The sequence below is a fragment of the Molothrus ater genome, chromosome 3 (assembly GCF_012460135.2).
Source record: "Molothrus ater isolate BHLD 08-10-18 breed brown headed cowbird chromosome 3, BPBGC_Mater_1.1, whole genome shotgun sequence".
NCBI lineage: Eukaryota > Metazoa > Chordata > Aves > Passeriformes > Icteridae > Molothrus > Molothrus ater.
Genome location: NC_050480.2, coordinates 20,806,136 through 20,826,055, shown reverse-complemented (window position 1 = coordinate 20,826,055; position 19,920 = coordinate 20,806,136). Strand labels below are relative to the sequence as shown.

The 19,920-nt window shown below is 36.8% G+C and overlaps 1 protein-coding gene across 1 annotated transcript in view; it reads right to left on the bottom strand.

Moving 5' to 3' along the window:
• Positions 1-19,920, bottom strand: part of USH2A (usherin) — a 375,273-nt gene that overhangs the window by 129,726 nt on the left and 225,627 nt on the right. The window contains exons 39-41 of the mRNA XM_036380788.1: positions 10,412-10,562; positions 10,101-10,243; positions 1,509-2,137 (exon numbers count right to left, since the gene is read on the bottom strand). Of these exons, the coding sequence (XP_036236681.1) occupies positions 1,509-2,137; positions 10,101-10,243; positions 10,412-10,562 (923 nt within the window). The remainder of the gene's footprint in view (positions 1-1,508; positions 2,138-10,100; positions 10,244-10,411; positions 10,563-19,920) is intronic.

Sequence of the window (19,920 nt, the reverse complement as noted above, 5' to 3'; positions counted from 1 at the left end):
TCTCAGAGTTAAGAAAAATACAATAAAATTACAACTGAACACATGCGTCTGATCTTGGGAAAAGACATCCAGTAAAGAATGACACAATCTCTGGTAACCCACAGGCTTTTAAAACTAGGATTGAGTGTTGAATGCACACGGAGGAAAAAAAAAAACAGGGGTAAGACATTAAATTATTATGTTCTCACCATGTTAACTGGAGCTTCAAAGGTTGCAGTGAGTCTTTGTGCTCAGAGTTGAAGCCAACGTGAAAAAGCTCACGCAGTGAAACGTGGACATGTGGGGAAGCACGCAATTGAACTAGAGCTACTATTTACTCAGCATTGCAGCTTCTGGCAAATCCATGAAAAATGCTTTACTATAAATTGTGGGGAATATTAAGATATATCTACAGAAGTACAGAGGGCAGAGTCTTGGAAGTAGATTGCCCAAATCTTCAATAGCAGTCTGGCAATTCATCATAATTACTAGTGGTCGATCGTTATTAATTCTTACAGTAACCATTGTACTCATATTGAACTGATTTGCAATTAACATGGAGGTAACATGCAATTCCTTAGAAATTAAAACATAATTTCACAAGCTCAGGATTTTTTTGTCTCATAGTGAATAGCATTTTTTTATAGTTTAAAATTATGTGTGAAGAAAGAAAAAATATCAGCATTCATTTACTGCTGAAATTCACACCCTCAAATTATTCAGATTACATTGGTAACACCACTCTGTTTACCTTTTGAAAATACAATGTATACCAAAAATAATAAATCTAACAGATGAACTTCAATCTTATGCAAATGTCCTTTGTTTTGTGCTCTGGTGAGCAAGCTACTGTACCAATACTTTTGGCATTAGTACAAGACTGAATCCATGGAAGCATGTGTGTATTTACACAAAAGAGGCTTCTAAGCTACAAAAATCCCTCTTGTTTGGTTACACTAATTTCCCTTGAATGAAGTTTGTATGCAAGCCAAAACAATGGTAGTTATCCTGTCCTCTAGAGTTCATTCCCAACAGAACGATGTGAATAATTGAAAACTTCCTATGTAGTCCTGTAAGACTCGTCTTTCGTAAATCAGGAGAACAAAAATGCTATTTTTTTCTTCATTAGCCATTAAAAAAATATGATAATTATACAGACTTAAGACTTAATTACAGAAAAAAAATCTTTTTTACTTCTTAGTATTTTAATAAAGTCTTGAAATTTTGGAGAAGGTAGTAGGTAATTTTCTGATCTGATTAGGGACTTAAAAGTAATCTTTTAAGTTTAATATTGAAAATACATCAGGTGTGTAAGGAAGAAAATGAACTGGAATATAATGCCAGAGGCTGGTGTAAAAAAAAAAAATGGAAAGGAGTCTAATGCTTTTGAGCCAAAGCACAGACACTAATTATTCAACTACCCTGCAGCAATGAAGTCTGTTGGCTCAGCCAGTAGATGTCTCTCTTAAATACCCAGTTGTTACAAGAAAAACACGTTAAAGCCATGAGGCAATGAGAATTATTCCTACCTTGACTGAATAGGGTCCCAATGCTTCTGCATCAGGAGGCTGAACACCTGCAGGTCTTGAGGGTCTGGTGGTAACTTCTGCCCAGGCACTGCTGTTCGTGCTCCCGTGTAGGGTGCTCATCAGAACTCTGTACTCAAATTTCTGCCAAGGGCTCAGAGCAGTGCTCTGGTCAATGTAGCTCATGGCCTGACCAAAGGGGAGATGCACCACAGTTGAGATTTGTTCTGTTCCTTTCACCCTCCTCTCTATTGTAAGGTTTTCTACCAAACCATTTGGGCGAGCAGGTGGTTGCCAGGATATGACCACAGAAGTTGGAGTATCAGAATAGAGTTCTGGAGCAGGAATGTCCTCAGGGGCATCTGGAAGAGTTTGTATTTCTGGGGTTGTGGGTGAAAGAGAACATCCTTTAGAAGTGCATCCTTCCACCTGAAACACATAGGCAGTGTAAGGATGTAAGTCTTCTACAGTGCAGTTAGATGTAGTTCCTGGCACTGTAGCATGCAGTTGGCCATTTTGGTAAATATTATAATGTGTGATAATGCCATTTGGCTTTAAAGGATGCTGCCAGGTGATGCTTGCTGCCCTTGATGTAACATCCAATAGAAGTGGTGGATCTAAAGGTCCAGGCTCTGGAATAAAATAAAAATAAAATTTAAAAAAAAGGAAAGAGAAATTACTAACAATTTGTGATTTTTGAAATCAGTATCAGCAAGATGTACTCACCAAATGAGGCTCAAAAATCTGAAAAGGAGCTCAGGTCTACTAAACAGCCTGTTTCTTTGGAAAATGTAGGCCCAGATATTCAGGGGATGAATATATGGCTCTCTCCTCTAAAGGCAAGCTGCTCACCTTTCCTCGTCCCAACCCTCCTCCCTCCTCTTCTGCATCCTTTTTCCTCCTGTGTCTCAGAAGTGCCCTATCAGTGCTGTTTGCATGAGGAGAAAGTGTGTGGCTCAGTATTACTGTAGACCTGCAGTTCTAGCTTTTGGGGATGTTTTTCTAGAGTGCTAGATACTAATTGCAACCAACAGCACAGGCATAACAATGCTGTGTATTTTACAGCTCAGTAAGTCTCTACTGCATCTCTCATTATATATTCAATATTTTACTTCATTCTGTTTATAATTCTAATCCATTTTTTGCAATTTATCTACTCCCTGTTAATATTATAGGTGATTTTTTACTTCGACTGTGACAGAAGCTGCCGATTTAGCTTTTTCACCTACTGATAAATAAACAATGCACAGATCTGACCTTTAGGTTAACAGGTTTTATGCTTGCTCCACTCAGCACTCTAACTGATTCAATTATCATAAAGGTTCAGGAGCTTCCATGAATACTGAAAAAGACCGACCATATGCCTGCATAGGTGTTGTGGAACAGCAAATACTCTGCAGCCCTCCAGAGAAATTCCTTAATTGTAAATAATTTCACCATGCGACACAATCAAGTCACCTTGAATGCAAAACCCTCAGCCTGTGGAGGCAAAGTGTTATTTAAGCTTTACTGGGCTGCGTTAAATTCTGCAATTTGAAGGGCTGTTAAGTTTTTCAATTGAAATTTCATTTAAAATGCAGGTGCTTTTTATTATATTGAGGCTTTACTGCTCTCTAGGTACAAGCATGAACATGGTGCAATAACACAAATCTGGCTCAATCACTGATCAGTAACAGCTGTAATTCCAGAACATTTAGCATTCTTATAAACCACATCCTGAAATCTATAAATTGCTACAGCAGATCAAGAAAATACTATATTCTCCCCTATTCTGCCCACAGCAATTTTGACATTTATGAGATTTTTCTGTGAACATTACATTTTATTGAAATCTTAAAAAAAGATATACTTGGATTTAGTAATTGTTTAAAATAGCTTTAGATTTGGGGATTTGCAGGGGGAGAGGGAAAAGAAGGGACCTACATTTGGAAATATAGGTGTTCAAAAATTTAAAACTCGTCAGTGATTGTGGGTGTGCCAAGACTTCAGGGGAGGTGCCATAGCATATGCTGAATTCTGTTGTAGTCAACAACATTATTATTTAATTCCTGGTGTCCAAACCAGAAGGAACATTATAGGAAGAATAATTTACTTCACCAAAAGTTAAATAATTCCTGATAAATTTTAAGGGGGGGGGGGGGGGGGGGGGGGGGCAGGGGAGGAGGAATCAAATCCAGCACAATGAGTTGCTTCTTCTATATTTTAGAGTAACAGCTGAAGCAGTCAAAAGCCCCTGTTCTCCTCCCACATACAAAGAGAGGTACATCAGGATTATTCCAGTAATGTCTGTCAAAACACTGTTGTAAAATTGGGACAGCAAGCTTATCTTTTTTTTTTTTTGCTTTTAAATTTGAAAAGTAACACTTCTTTTTCTTTCATTATATGATGCATCACAAAGCAACTCCATAAAGCTCAGCTGTATCACAAATCCTCCTCTACTCACAGTGATAATAAGGATGGAGTTCTGTATTTAATGCTTGTGCACACTAGGATTAATTTAGATCTCTGAATTTGCAAGTACAAAAGATGATCTGTTGTAAAGAGTAATTAAATTCTATTTGCATGTACTCCTGGGTAAAATCAATTAGGTCGTAAGTTGGAACAAAATTTGGTCCATTATTTAGACCTCAGTGAAAGATGGAGAGGTGGAAGTGTAAATCTGAATTAGATTTATATTCTGTAAACCAATTTTTTTTCTGGGGTGGAAGGGAAGGAGGAGAATTTGCTTTGGAATTAAAGACCTTGAAAATCAGTTGCTGCAAATTCTAGTTTAGTAGGGGAAAGAAGCTGAAATACAATATTTACCACTGAACTACGAATTTGCATTTCATCTAATTATAGCTCATAAGCTATTGCACTGTGAGCATCTGCAGGAGGGAGAAAAAAGCCACAACAGAAAAGCCCACCAATATTCAAGCAGTTTGCTGTAAGGGAACAGCCAAGCCTTTATACTCCTACTGAATAAGTTGCAGGCATTACAGGTGAAACATTCATGGTAATTAGTTGAACCTGAGCTTCAATGCCCCCCGAGTTCAGACTTATTCCTTAAGGACAATCTGTAATGTACAGGAGGAGCTGTCAAACTTCAGCTTTGGGTCCCCCTGGTCCCTCCCCTTCCCCTCAAAAAAGTGTATTTTGGTAGCTAGCATACCTACTCACACATTCCCTACTGCCCTTTTAAAAGAGAGACTTTTAAGACTTTCTGAGTTCAAACAAGACGTTTGAGAGATGCTTAATTGGCCCCACTGGATGGGAAAGCATTAAATCCTGGTCCCCAACTCTCATTCAGTGCAGCTTCTCTTTAAATGGCAAGCAGAATCATCTAATTCTATGTACAAATCAACTAGCACAATACTGCTTGGTTGAAAGGGTCACCACAATTATGTAAAACATGAGTATTAACTATAATTGGGATAGTTTGCTAATACAATAAAAAGCTCTGAACATGAAAAAAGTTATGCTCGCAGCAGTAGCTATCACTTTCTAAAGTAAGAATTCATGGATGAAATGACATGAAAAAGATGGTTATAAAATTTTAATGGAATGATAAAAGGCAAAAGTCATCCTCTCAGCTGAATTCTTAAAATCCCTATATATCACAATCAGCTCCTTAACTGTAAAATCAATGTGGAGTATAACATGTTGTCAGTGTGGTTGTCACTGGAGGGAAGACTGCAAAGTATGACAGCTACACAGCTCAGCCTGTCAATGATGAAAATAAAATCATAAAGCTTTTTACATGGATGTAATTGTTTATAGAAGTAACTACTGAAGATGGAACAGTGGGCATCTTTGTCCTTAAGATTCTTAGTTCATATTTCAAACCATTTCATTACAGTATTAATACTAGAAGGTAGTTTCATTTTGGCAAATGAAATTATCTTTTATGGTAGACTACTTTGCTCATCTGCTTCAAAAGTTCAGACTTGATTTTAAATAAAGGCACAAAACTGTCATTAATATTTTTAATTCCCTGACTAAAACAATACATTTGTTTACTTACTGTGAGACTTGGAAAGCAAGGAGTTATACTCTCATGGCAGTATTTTTTGGGAGGAATCTACATTTACATTTAATATACTAAGACATGTACCAGGACTGATGCCCTTTAAAGCTAATGAGAAATACCTGATTTGCTGGCAAACTCTCTCACTAAGCAGAATAAAAATTCTGGGCCTTTTACTCTTGAATCATTTACTCTTTTTAGAAACAGAGAAAATGAAATTATACGTATTAACAGAATCTGGTGTCTTTCATGTACTGCTGATTGTACCCAGCAGCAAACCCAAATTGTGTAGCTCTGGGCATTAGGGACCACAGGAATCTTTTATCACATGAGATCACAGAGCTCAAAAGTCATTAAGCTGTTCATGCAATGACATGAAATCCATATGAACCCCTTCAAATATGTATTAGGAGCTGTCTTCAGCGTATTAAGACTTGTTGCCCTCTACTGCTCCAAATGTACATTGGTTCCAGAACTTCAGTTCTACCGGTCAATAAAATTCTAATTCCTAATCTGTAGGATTATGCATGGGCAGTTTGCACTATATATCATATGATCATATATATCATATGTGCCACTACTACATCAGCTTAATGTGTTCTTTCCTTTTGCTATTTGTCCTGTCAGGTATTTCACATGATTTCTCTTCCTCTTGTCACCTCACCAGGTTTTATCTTCTCTGGTTTTAATTTCCATTTTTCTTTCTTGAGCTCATGTGAACACATTCACATCAACTATTTATGGATTAGTTTATATACCTCAATTATATGGACCTAACTTACATAACTAAAGTAGGAGACCTGTCTTCTCAGACAAAAATATCATTAGCAGAGAAAGCAAGAGATTCCAAAGGTGGCAAACTGCTTTATTTACCCTCTTGTTCTGCACTGTCTCTCTTCATTGTCAAATCTTTGTCAGGAAGATTTAGGAGAATCAAGAATCATAGAATATCTTGAGTTGGAAGGGACCCATCAGGATCATCAAAGCACAACTCTTGACTCTGCACAGGATATTCCCAGGAGTCACACCATGTGCCTCAGAGTGGTGTCCAAACACTTCCTGAACTCTGTCAAGCTTGGGCTGTGAACACTTCCCTGGGAAGCCTGTCTTGATGTGCTGTGTCCAACCAGCTGTGTCCAACCAGCCTTTGAGAGAAGAACTTTTTTCTAATACCCAATGTAAACCTCCCCTGACACAACTTCAGGCCATTCCCTTGGGTCCTGCCACTGGTCAGCACAGAGAAGAGACCAGTGCCTGACCCTCCTCTTCCCGTCATGAGGAAGTTTAATCTGTGATGAGATATCCCCACAGACTAAGGCTTTTCATCCTGGAACCAAAACATGACAGATGAGAACACCATAGCACTCTCTATGACAGGAATAATGCTCTCCTGATTTGACAAGAAGTAGCTCAGCTGATACATTGCAGGAGCTCTTTTTTTAAATTTATTTTTAATTGCTTTTTTTATCTCCAGCAACTTCAATTCGTAATGATCTCCAGTGACTACTGTGTGCTTTTGCCCTTACTTACTGTGAAGAAACATTGGGCTGGCCTATAACTTCATTGTGTATAAAAGAGATGGACTTGATGTCATTTATGTAAGAAATAAAAAATAAAAAATTGGACTACCTCCTAGGTACCTTGCAAAATCTTCTTTTCCTGCCAGTGCAAGTCAGACACTTTTAAAAGGGCCTTAATAAGAGCTCTCCATACCAGAGTTTTATACTGATGCACAGAATCAAAATGTAGCCACGTCAGAGAATGTGCTGGTGACTGAGATGTTCTGCTGTATGCAGCTCACTGGGCTGCAAACAGGTTCTGGGCTGTTCAAAAGCTAATCAAGTAACAGGAAGCTTTTCTTTAAAGTAGAAATTTTGCTATCTTAGAACTTGTCCAAGCCATGGTGTATTTTCACAAGCACTAGAAAAAGCACCTCTCTCATTTGGGAGATATCCCTCTGAACAATGTATCAGACAATATAATTTTGCAAGTCCTAAATCTACACCATAGGAACCCAGGAGCTGCCATTGGGGCAGCTACAAGTAACTGTAACCAATGTCTTTGCAAATCCCAGAGACCTCAAAGGTTTCCCGTAGCTAAAAGGAAAACCTAACTTGTATCTCCTTTATTATATCTAGAAGGTTTAGTTTTATTTCTGAATACAATGTATGAGATTCTGTTCTCAGTTCAATGGTACATACTGACCTCAGTTCGGTGGCCTTTACACTGATTGCAAGAGAGCTATCAGAAATTTACATTCAAGTTACTGAAAGCAAGCTCTAATTCAGAAACTTCATCAAATGCTTCTATCTGTAGATATTCTGGCAGTAAATATGATGATCTTATCAAGATCACTGGAACAAACATCTTTTATTAATGCATGTTTAGCAGGTTTTAAAATATTCATAGTTATGTGTATTTTTGTAATCTGGCATGGGCAGGTTAGACTTTTAAAAATGCATGGATCAGTTACTAGTGTCACAATCATGTAAATGGAAGTATTTGAAAATTCTTTATTGCATGTTTTCTAGCATTAAAAAATACCCCAAACCTACTAATCTGTATATTAAGATCTTCCATTGTCCGATACAACATATTTTTATAGCAGCATTTACTAATTTTGCCTTAATGATTCCCAATATCCTCCTATTTTACCACATATTTATCATAAATTAAATATAATACACAGATATACTGTGAAATCATCAACTTGTATTACTGGAGTTCTACTGACTTTAAAAATGGATGTTTGATTCACATCTATTGCTGTCAAGTGTATGTGCACACAGACACACACATGCATATTTTTTATGCCTACAGGTACTTTATGCTTTGGTGAGACAAAAAGACATATATTTACAGAATAAAATTCAGTAAGAACATGTAGACACACATCTAGTTCAACAGAGTAAGAGATATGGGAAATTTCCACTATTAAATTGTACTTTAAAAAGTCAAAGTCTGTTGGTTAGCAGGGCCAGGAATTAAGTGTACTTCTGCAACAAACTGTCAGTACAGGCAGTTTCACAAGAAATATGTTGAAACCTTGACAAAACCACTGCTTAGACCCAATGACAATCATTCAGTCTTAAGCAATTGAGCTGAATATCCTTTCACAGATGGCAGCTCTCCACAATGACACAGAGTCCTGTATCACCACTGAAAGTTGGCTGGTTTTTTTTAATGATGAAGGCTGTTGGATACTGTTGCATCTCCTCTGTGGGTTTTCCACCTACCCCTAACTCCTCAAAAGAGAATTTTAAAATTGTACACCTACTACTTAGCACAAAAATATTTTTTATATCAGTAACAAGTGATGCCTTTGAAATGTACTTCTGTCATCCTTGTATGTGAAAAGAAACACTATGTGAACTATCAGACCAGAGCTAAATAACTATTGCAATTTGAAAAAAATAGTCTTAGGAGACTGGTAGCATTTTGACTATGAATGCAGACAAGTTCAATAGTATTGTATCCACTTTTATTAGCAAACAATGTACTGAAATAACTGAATCCCAGCAAGAATTGCTACAGGTAGTTAACACAGGTCTGGTACCTAAAAACCAAGTTCAGAACTTACATTTACTTTCAGGTAGTATGTTCATAGAAGCATTAATACCTTTGGAGCTTAAATGAATTTATCACATAAATTTCTGTTGTGAATCATTTTCTCAGCTTCAAAGAAAAAATGTTTTAAAGTTGTGGGAAAAAAACATTTTCTACTCAGCGTTTTCTCAATATAGACAGCTGACCATTTAGAGAAGGGACTAAAATCAAGTTGAGTCACCAACACTGAATATTTGCCAATGTTAGATATCCTGCTACCTTGTAAAAGAAAGCTAACAGCTCAGTTTCTTAAAAAAAAAATCTGGAAAATGTGTTTTCTGCTTGTATTACAAATGATAAGCTCAAATTCTGTCATATGTTTTTGCTTACATATTGAATCAGGTGCAAAATCCTATCCTGTTAACTAACTGGCTGTACCTATACTCTGACATCTGGTTGCTAAATAAAGGGACTGCTGAAAAAATTGTAGGGAGTGAGTCTCTAGAACATAGAACTATTAACAATGAAAGTGATGGGATTGACAATGACAAACCCAATTTCAGACCAGTAGGCCTTTACTTTGAATTAACAAAGATCACTGGGAATAAAAAGTTCTGTGGTAGCTTGAGTATTCTCAACACAGAGATAAGACAACTGTCGTATACTATTAACTTCAACTTATTTTCTCTAATATGACTGAAATCAGAATCAAGTCCCAGAATATAAAGAAACACCACTTACAAAGCTGTACTTACCAGTGTATCTTAAACTAACCATATACTGCTGGAGGGATATTTTATATAGAAATAAGATACTGCTGCACAAAATATGTATGTAAAGATCCATATTTTTAAATGAATATGTAAGAAAACAGATACTTGATCCTTTAGGAGTTTTTACTTCAAGTTAATACTAGGGAAGGAAATACATTACTGCTATATAACTGAGAAAGCTAGATAACTTAAAGAAATTAAGTACAATGGCAGCTAGACTGTTATTTATATTTTTTGCTAAAGGGAGCTAAATAAGATCTGATGGCTTACTGTCCTCTGCTGTAGTCATTGAAGTCCAGTTGCTGTAAGCATTGCCATAACCATTGGAGGCAACCACTCTCATCTCATACTCAGTGTAGGGCTGCAGGTCTCCAACCCTGTGCTGTAAGGAAGCAGTAGGGCTGGGAAGCAAACTGCAAAGAAAAACAGCACGAGTTACTTCAGAACACATCCCAGCACATCAAGAAAGACTAAAGCATTAAGTCTTGTAACAAGACCAGCCACCCAAAAGGTGAGCCGTGTTCAAGGGAAGGGGACTTTTCTTGCTCAGCAGCGGATGGTGGCCTTGCTGCTCTGCGTACTCTAGAATGTCACCAGCAGAACGCCGCCGCCGCATCTGGAGTCGGTAGCTGGGCGCGCCCGGGGCGTTGTTGCGAACTGGTGTAGACCAGACAACCTGAAGACTGGTCGGAGTGGCAGATGAAAGCCTCGGAGGCATCACGCCATCTGGAGCTGTTGAAAAACATGGATGAATTAGAGCAGAGAAAACCATGGAGAACATATGCCGTGTGGAAACAGAATGCTCCATATACTGGAAAAACTGTTCCTCAGGATCAACAGTAATGTTAACATGGTCCATTTAGTTTAACATTTTCACTACTGAACAATGCTGATTCTTAATTTTCTTCTTTCCAATATGTGAATATCATCTTGCTAAAAGCAAACCTCCAAACACCAAAAGTAATTCAGAAGCAACATATTTTCTACCACCTGTTCAAATATTATCTGTTTCTCCCTGTGCCCAGCTCTGCCACCCTGAGAAGCTAAGGAAATGCTCACAGAAATGTTACCCAGTATGAGTAAAATTGATCAGACTTTTTATCATTCAGATACCTTCTTGCCCTTACAAATTAATAATAATTTAAGAAGAAAACAGAAGAAATTTTACGTTAAGAACATCTTTAGATAGAAATCAAAATAGATTCACTGAAGTCTCAGTCTGTAGCCCACTGTTTTGTTAAGGAAATTAATTTTTATGAAGTCCAAGGAACTGCAGATCAAAATGTGTCAGTAATGATACCACCAATGACCTTTCACTGCTGCAAATTTCACTGCATGCAGTAAAAAGAACTATGACAATTTACACCTGTGAGTTTATGGCTTTGCTTTTTCTTTAACAAGAGATCAATCTGTTGAAGAAACTTTCTGTATTTAAACACATCTGTAACTTTTATATACAACACATCTGTAGCCATATCTCTGTAGCTCTTTTCTAGAGTTAAAGCACTGGAAAGTTACTGCCTTTGTAATTCAAACTCTTGTATAATAGTTTTGCTTTTCATGGTCTAGTAGTTACCATTTGCCTTTTTTCCTTTGGTCTTTCTAACATGAATTCTTTTTCATTGCTGTTATTTTCTTCTTGTCTCTATTGAAGAAAAACCAGTCTCACAGGTCTCTAACTTGAAGTGTAGTTGTAAGCCTCAGGCCCTAAGTTGTAAGTTTTAAGATGAGCAAACAGTACTTTACAGTAAGCTTTATTATTTTCATTTACCACCTGTGTATGAGGTGGCTACTAAGAGGGAAGAAACAGACTTTGTGATACACTGTGTGAGTCATTCTCTCCCTGAGACAGGTGAAAGAATGCATCAACTCCAAAAAGAAAGACATCAATCACATCTAATAGTTTTTATTTATACTGATATATACATTAACAGATATGTGAACTAGCATCTGATATTTTTACTCTGATTATACTTACATCTGGGGCACTTCCACATTTTTCATCTCCAGATCCAAATTGTATTACAGGGAAAGGCACAAAACATGTCCTGCTTCAACCTAAGAAACTTATTCCCTTCACATTAATTTCAAGATCTGTCAGTTCTCATACAAAATTTTTACTAAAAGCTGGCTTCTGGGGTGCTGGAGTTATCAGGTACTTCTGATATTGACCCCTAGCCCTACAGCCCTCCTGGTTTTTTTCAGAACAAGATGAAGTACAACAGAACCTCCAGCTTCCCTCATTTCCTTCTGCTCCTCTCTGTCACTGTGAAAAAGAAAACATATAATATGGGGGCATGATCCAGCCTGTGTTTGGATGCTTTTTTCTGCTGCTGTTATCTACATCTAGGGGAAAAGGCTCTGGTAAATCCCAAGTAAACTTGAAAATCTTCCCGTTTCCAAATCCAGAAAATCTCTGAGATTTATGTAATTCATGGTCTGCAAATCCCATGCCAACACCTTCAAGGCCAATAATGAGCTTGTGAGCACTTCACCTCAGAGAGAAAAAGGTGGCTGGCTTAACTTAAATAGCTCCAATATCCCTCCAGCTGAGCCATCAAAAACAAACATTTGCACACCAAATGTCTCTGCATATGACATTCACTCTCACAGTAAAATGGAAAACTCATTTATTTACCTTACATAACATTGCTCTGTTTAGCACCAACATAAGTAGAGTTGGGTTTAAGTTGAGCAATAAAAGGTTTTAAAACTTATGGATGTAAAGTACAGTACTCCCAGATAATCATGTATTATTTTGGCATCCTTTATAAGGTGATTCTTGAAGTCAAACTGAGATAGCACAAGAAAGATGATGCAATGAAAGTAAAAATTTTTACTTCAGGGTTTTTAAGTGTTTTTCTAAGCTAACATCAACAGAAAGAGTCAATATTCGTTCAAAGCTGGGTACTACCTCATTTGAAACGAAACTGTCTGCAGATTAAAATACACCAGTTTTTAAAGTTCACACAGAAATTCGACACAGCAAAAAAAGCTACGTCTAAAAATGAATCTAATTAACCGACCTAGTAATTTGGCCAGGAAGTCAAAGTTCACGTTATTGAGGGGACAGTGTGAGGCAACTCACTGAGGAAGCAAAAGCATTAAATTTATTTGCAGCTCTGTCAGGACACATGACTTCACCTTTGTCTTTCATTTACCAGTCTGTTAAATGGAGATAATAATACTGATCCTTCTTTGTAAAGCTCTCTGAGATCTACAAAGTAAAAGCTCAGATTAAGCTTTATGTATGTATAGAGGTGGTTATTATAGTGATACAGGAATGTTCATCAAAAAACAAAGATGTAGCTGTCTAAATGTCAATAACAATTCCACAGTCTGGATGTTATTTTAATGGCGTAGGTAATCTCAGCTAAATGTTCAAATCTCTTTTACCAACAAAAGCACAGCATAGGGAAGAGCAGAAATTTTGGACAAATCTCTACTGTGAAAGTCGCCTGACCCTGAGTCTTGTTGGTAGAACAAGCCAAGCCCACTACTTTCAAACCAACATGTTTCAATATACAGCAGCTGTATTTATCTGAATGGCTTCCTGTAGCCCACAGAGAATTTCCTCAGTGATGTACTAGTGAGTGTTCTCCAAAGGAATGGGGCAGGGGGGCAGGAAGGTACAGCAAATAAATTGTCAAGTCTCTGCTGAGTCATAATGAGAAAGGTGCTCTATTAAACTAATCACGATTTGCTCATTAAAACGGCAGAGCACTTACCCCCCAAAATGGTAATTCTAATTTGCACACAAAACATCCTCTGACTATTTCAAGCATTCCTCATCATCAAGGTCTTGAGTGTAACATTTCCCCCAGCTTAACCCTTTTTATCCAATCCATATCCCCAAGAGACTCCTCACTACTCAAGTAATAACTGGCAACAAGCAATAATTCTACTGTGAATTTCTCAACAGAAGAGCCATGTATCTATCAGCTTGATATATTGTCTTTAGGATGCAGTGTTGCTCAAAAATCTCCCCTCGAGCTTTAATATGACCCTCAGGGGGCAAGCACTCCACTTGCAACCTACTGAATCAACATCTAGCCCAGTAAATCCTCACTTAGGAGGGCAGAAAGTCATGCTTTGTATATCAAGAGACTACAAAGGCAGAATAAAATATTTAATCAGATGTCAATTCTAATCAAATAATTAATAAACAGTTCCAGAAAACAATAAAAAGTGAAGACTGTTTCAAGATTACAATGATATATTGTATTCCAAATACTCAGGTACATGCAGATGGATTGAGAAAGATCTGTTCCCTCTTCAGCCAGTAAAGTGCTAAGCAGCCTTTGAAAAGGGCTTCAACTTTTTGCCACAATTTCTTTATCTTAAATAACATGTGCAAAAATAGTCAGCTTTGTAAGTATTTGTTTATTTTAGGACAGCAATCATTGTGTGAAATGATTGTGCTGAAATGTTTATTCCACATTGAAAGCTTATTTTTTTTTTTCTGAGAGGTATTCATTATATTTATGATAAGGATTTATCTGAAATGTAAATTTTCTGAAAGTAGATGACTTTGAGCAGGACTATTAAAAGATGAACTATTAGGAAAATAAATTATTATTTAGTTATAAAAATGTTTCCTTTCATAAGAAGACGAAAAGCCAGAAGAAAAGCAGAGCTTGATTACATATCTATAAAATTGGTACAAACTCACACCAACTTTGAAGTGTCATTCTTTTTAACAGTGATCAGATATACTGACCCAAATGTATCCATAATATCTCCAGATAGGCATCTTGAAGATTTTGGAGCTATGAATATGTAACTCTATAAGTTGTCACATCTGCATATATAAAATATTTAGCATTTCTATCTTATCAAAATACATTTCATACACATGGATGCAAATGATAACTGCAGGGATTTAATTACAGGGGAGAAGGAAAATAGGCTCTCCAGCATTTGCACCAAAACAGCAAGGAAAAGTTCCACTCCGACTGCCTTTAGATGAGTGTCTTGCTCTGTCATGACTACTCTTCCTCTTTTCCAGGTTCAATTCACAAAACCCATTTCTTTATCTCATTGTAGTGCTTGTTTAGGTCCTCCTGATTCATTTCCTATTTTAGGTGCCCATATTGAGATCATCTTATTATGGCACTTTTAATGCCAGTATGTTCTGCACTTTGACATTTGTTTCTTCTGATTTTCTCAGGTATGCCTTTTATCTAGTGGTTTGCTCAGTCCAAATAATTCCAGTCATTGCACTCCCCATAATTCTCAACTTCAGCATGTGTTTTAGTTTCATTTCAGAGAAAGAAAGGCCATGATGCTGGGCCATATGTCATCATTAGAAGAGCATGCTAGTTATAAACCTTTATCTCTTGGCAAACCACAAGATTGCTTTTTCTGTTTCTTATCTTCACAGGTTCACCAAAGTTTACTCTGGTTTGGTTTTTAACTCTTTCCCATTATTTTTCCTTCTCAGCATATACTGAATATAAGAGTTGGTCTTGATTTTTTCATTTAATAAATATTTGCAACCATGATATTTCTCCCACTCTCAATCACAAGAGAATGCACAGAACATTTTTGGATTTTCTTTCTAATATTATAATTTCACTGCTGGATATTTTCAGTTACAGATATAGCTCCACCTAACAATACACATACCAAGAACAAGGCACCCTTATTCAATGGACATCCTCGCATTTTGGAACACAAAATGTGAAAGGTTCATGGTGGCCCTCTTGCTATCCCCTCTCTGGCACATTTATCTTGGGAAGAAAGGATGCTGTGGTTTGGCCAAAAGCAAATTGAGAGATATAAAGAAGTAGCTTAAAGCCTTTGTAAACTTAGAGTAAGTCCAAACTTGTTCACACCTCATGTTAGTGAAATGTTTTTTTCGGAAGTATAATATCAACCGGGTACAGAAATACCTTGTTCTCTCTTCATGATCTATCCTGTTTTACACCTCTGCTTTCTACTGTAATAGTAATTTCATTTGAAAAGAAATGGTTTTATAAATCTATTCAGAAGAGCATTTTAGCATTAATCCTTAACGTTACCTGTACGATACAATAACAGAGAAATAAAATAAGATGTTTGAAAAAAATCTAAAATTTATCTTTATCTGGATTGAGTATGTAAGTTCTAACTGTGGATTTTTCTGCACTTTCACTGTTTAGTATTCCTGCCAGCAAAGCATAATTTTAGTAGGGCTCTAAAAATCAACTTACTCCATGACCTGCAGACCCAAGGTTTAAGACAATTGTCTTTTGAAATCCCAAAGCAGGCTTACTTATTCCTCATTAATATTGTTCCACAAACAAACAAACAAACAAACACCAACCAAAAAAACCCCTCCACCTCCAAACCAAAACCCAAACCAATCAGACCTTCCCCTCCTTTTAATGAACTTTTCTTCATGTACAACCTCAACACCTGCAACCTGGTCATGGGTCTCAAGTGGAAATCCGTGTAAGAGATGCTCCTTTCCTAAATGTTACATTTCACTGAGGTCAACACTATAAAAATGTCTTACAGATTTGTCACCTCACCTTTCTATAAGAAGCAACCTGCCTTCCTTCCTCATGTTAGGTGGAAGTTTGTCCATCTTACTCAGCAAGAACTTTACTAAACTCTAAAAGCTACAAAAGAATGCCAATAAGCAATTAGCTGAATGATTAATGATTTTAATACCTGTAGTGAGGACATTGGCTAGAATTTATAACTGCCCAGAAAAACCAATTATTCAAAAGGACTATTCAAAAGGATGGCAAGCCAACAACTGCCATATAACAAAATTAATTTTTTTTTAATACTACGAAGAAAAACCATAAGGAAAGGTATTACAGAATCAGGCAGAAGCTGCAATTGAAGAAACAGCTCTTGCTGGTTAACTGTGACACTGACTACTGGAAAATGAAATATCTCGTTAAAATAGCTTTAAGAAACTATCAGATCTGCCTGTTTTAAGTTAGGGGGACAGATGTGGCAAGTGCAGTGGGAATAAGATCCTGTCTATCATCATGCAACAACTTCAGCTTCCTGCATGAAGTAGCTTTAGAAATTAAGTTCAGAAGGTTTTTTTTGAATTGCAATAATTATTATTATTGGACTTTTTTGTAGTTGGTTGTTTAGCAATTCTGGGTTTAGGTTCGTTTTTTCAAAGGAAAAAGATGAAAGAATTTGACATCATCTTCAAAATCTTACAGCTTTCTTTGTAATTAGTGTCTGGAATCAGAGAGATATAACCAGAGGCAGGCATGGTACCTTCCACACTGATAGAAACACCTCTGGTGATTGCTGGTGAGCAGACTGTTGGCTAAGTTAAAAACTTTTTCTTAATGTCGACACCAGAATTTCAGAGTATTGGAGGGTGGCTTTTAATCTTGCAGCTTCTTGTTTGAAACTAAACAGTTTCTAGTTCTGGAAATCCAGAGACTCCCCAAAAACAACAAAAAAACTCCCAAATTTTATCACTCGTGGTTGGGAAAAGCCAAGGGAAGAAAGTTTAAACCTATGTAGTTAAAAGAACAGTAAGGATAGACATACTAGAATCTTCAACTTTGCAGAAGTTTTGCAAAGATAGAGAATGTTTCCCAGGATACTCAGAAATGTGTGTCCTGGGAAACAGGACACACGGCAATGGGATTAAACTTCTGCAAAAAAGTTTTTAAATCTCCATCAGACTAAATTAATACTTAAATAAAATAATTTACAATTTTAAGGAAAGAAGATGGCATGAGCTGATTTCCCAATTAACTCTTTTTCAGCCTAATAATTCTTTGAAGGGGATTCTAATTCCATAGAAGAAAAGAAAGATAAAAGAAAAAGGAAAAGGCACAGAGGTGGTGATGTTACAAGAAGCATATGCATTGTTCTGAAGCATAATCCCTTAAAAATTAAGTTTTAATATTGATTTATTCTATGGCTGAAGGAAAAAGGATAACATCAGATATTCAAAACCAGAAAGCACTATACTACTTGAACAAGTGGACATGGCTTCTGCAAATGATTATTAGCTAGACAGGGTTGTCAAGCATTGAAACAGACTGCCCAGGAAAGAGGTAGAGTCACCATCCCTGGAGGTATTTAAAAGGTGTGCAGATGTGGTGCTTAGGGACACGGATTAGTGGTGGTCATGTTAGGTTAATGGTTGGTTGATGACCTTAAAGATCTTTTTCAACCTAAATGATTCTATGATTCTATCTCCATCCAACGTGGCAAAAGAAACTAAGAAAATACAGCACTCTCAGCTGAATGTAAAGAAAATGGGATACTGGAAAACATGTGAATGCTCTTACTAAATAAGAAGTCTCATTAAATAAGAAGTCTCTTCATACTGCTCTCCTGCAATATGGATGTGCTGGTGGACTGCTAAAGAACAGACCACCCTGTTAAAGAACAGACCACCCGCAGTGCTACCAGTTGATGTGCATTTTGACAGAAGCCTCAGTTTATATATTACTGTAAGTACAGACTGGAGAACAATGCAGGGGTTCAAATAAATTAGCTCTGCAATAAGATTACCTGTAGTTATTTTTAATCCATAAATTTCTCTGTGGTACATAATGGATAGTATGAAATACTACCATTTCTGATGGAAACCAAGCTTGAGAGTGCCCATAAATAGGAAATGGATCTGACAAGATGACAGATTAGCTGGTGTTAGGGAGCCACTACACACAGTGGGTGGTGCAGTCTTATTATATCTTGAATATCCTACAGGTATCTGTGAGATCCAGGTCACTGGACTACCTCTTGGCCACAAAACAACTGCAGCCAGAACAGACTTCCATCTCACAAATTCTTCCCTTACTTGCAGAAAGATGAGGAAAAGAGGTTCCCTAAAGTTTCTGCTCCTAGTAATCAAGGCAACACAAAGCTGGCTTTTGTTCACAGCTCCTACTTAATTCCTTATGATATATATGGTAATCACAAAAATGCTTTGACTCAGTGTCAAAATGAGTCAAAAACTCTAACTTTACAGACTAGGAGTCTTGTCTTTGCTTGCAAGAAACGTTGTTCACCTCAAGACAGTAGAAGCCATGCCAGTAGAATACCGATTGCATAATTCTTTGAAAATTGACTTCTTAAGGTTCCATCAGGTGTCTTGTAAAATTTTGCTCCCTGGAAGTCTGTTTCAGTAGCAACCACATTCTCACAAATGGAAGACTAAAAAAACCCAACTAACCAAAAATCCCCTAGCAACCCCCCCTGAAGTATATACTACTTACTTTGCTCCAATCTTCATGCTATTAAAAAGCATATTAACTTTTCCTGTTCACCTGAGTTGGACAAGGCTGAAAACAAAAATATCAAAGCCACAATATCTATTAAGTACAAACTCTGGTTTGTGTGTCATCTTAACCTGCTTCTCAATTTACTCTATGGCATTTAAAGCATATAGACTTTGAAGTGGCCTATATTCTCTAGTTTTCTTCTGCAAAGTATAGCATATGTCAGATTCAGAAAAAAATACCAAAAATGAGTGTATATTTTATTAAAAGCCTATTTTTATTCTCTCTGTCTCTTTTTAACAAAAGTCTAATTTAGCTGTTGTTCCCTTAGGTATGAGGTACACAGTTCATAATTCATTTGATATAAAATGTCAGTTTAGATTTTTGCACTTCTTTGATAAATGAGAAAAAACATGTACATTTCAATTTCCTTCTACCAGGTTTCACTAACAGAAGCCCCCCTCCCATTGTGCTGCTCAAAGACCTTTGCGTTAAATTAAACATCAAGATTCAGAAACTGTAGGGAATGATATTTCCAAGACATACAGTACAAATACATGAGACTGGGAAAAAAGGTAATGATTTTTCCTACCAGTAAAGTGATGTCTCCCAAAGAGTATCTTTGATCCTTGAATTAGTTCTCAGTTATAATTTAATATATCAAAACTGTCAGCAGCTTTCCTTACATTTAAACATAAAGCGATATAGTCAGCTCCACAAAAAGCAAAATACAACATTCAGGGGCTTTCTTCCCCCTACCCCCAACATGTGCTTGTGACTCTGAAGTCCATCAATATTAATGAGGAAAATCTGTGTACATCAAAGAAGACAGCAAAGAATTAATTTAATTGTATCTGTCATCATTGCTAGTATGGAGTGGTTTTTTCTAT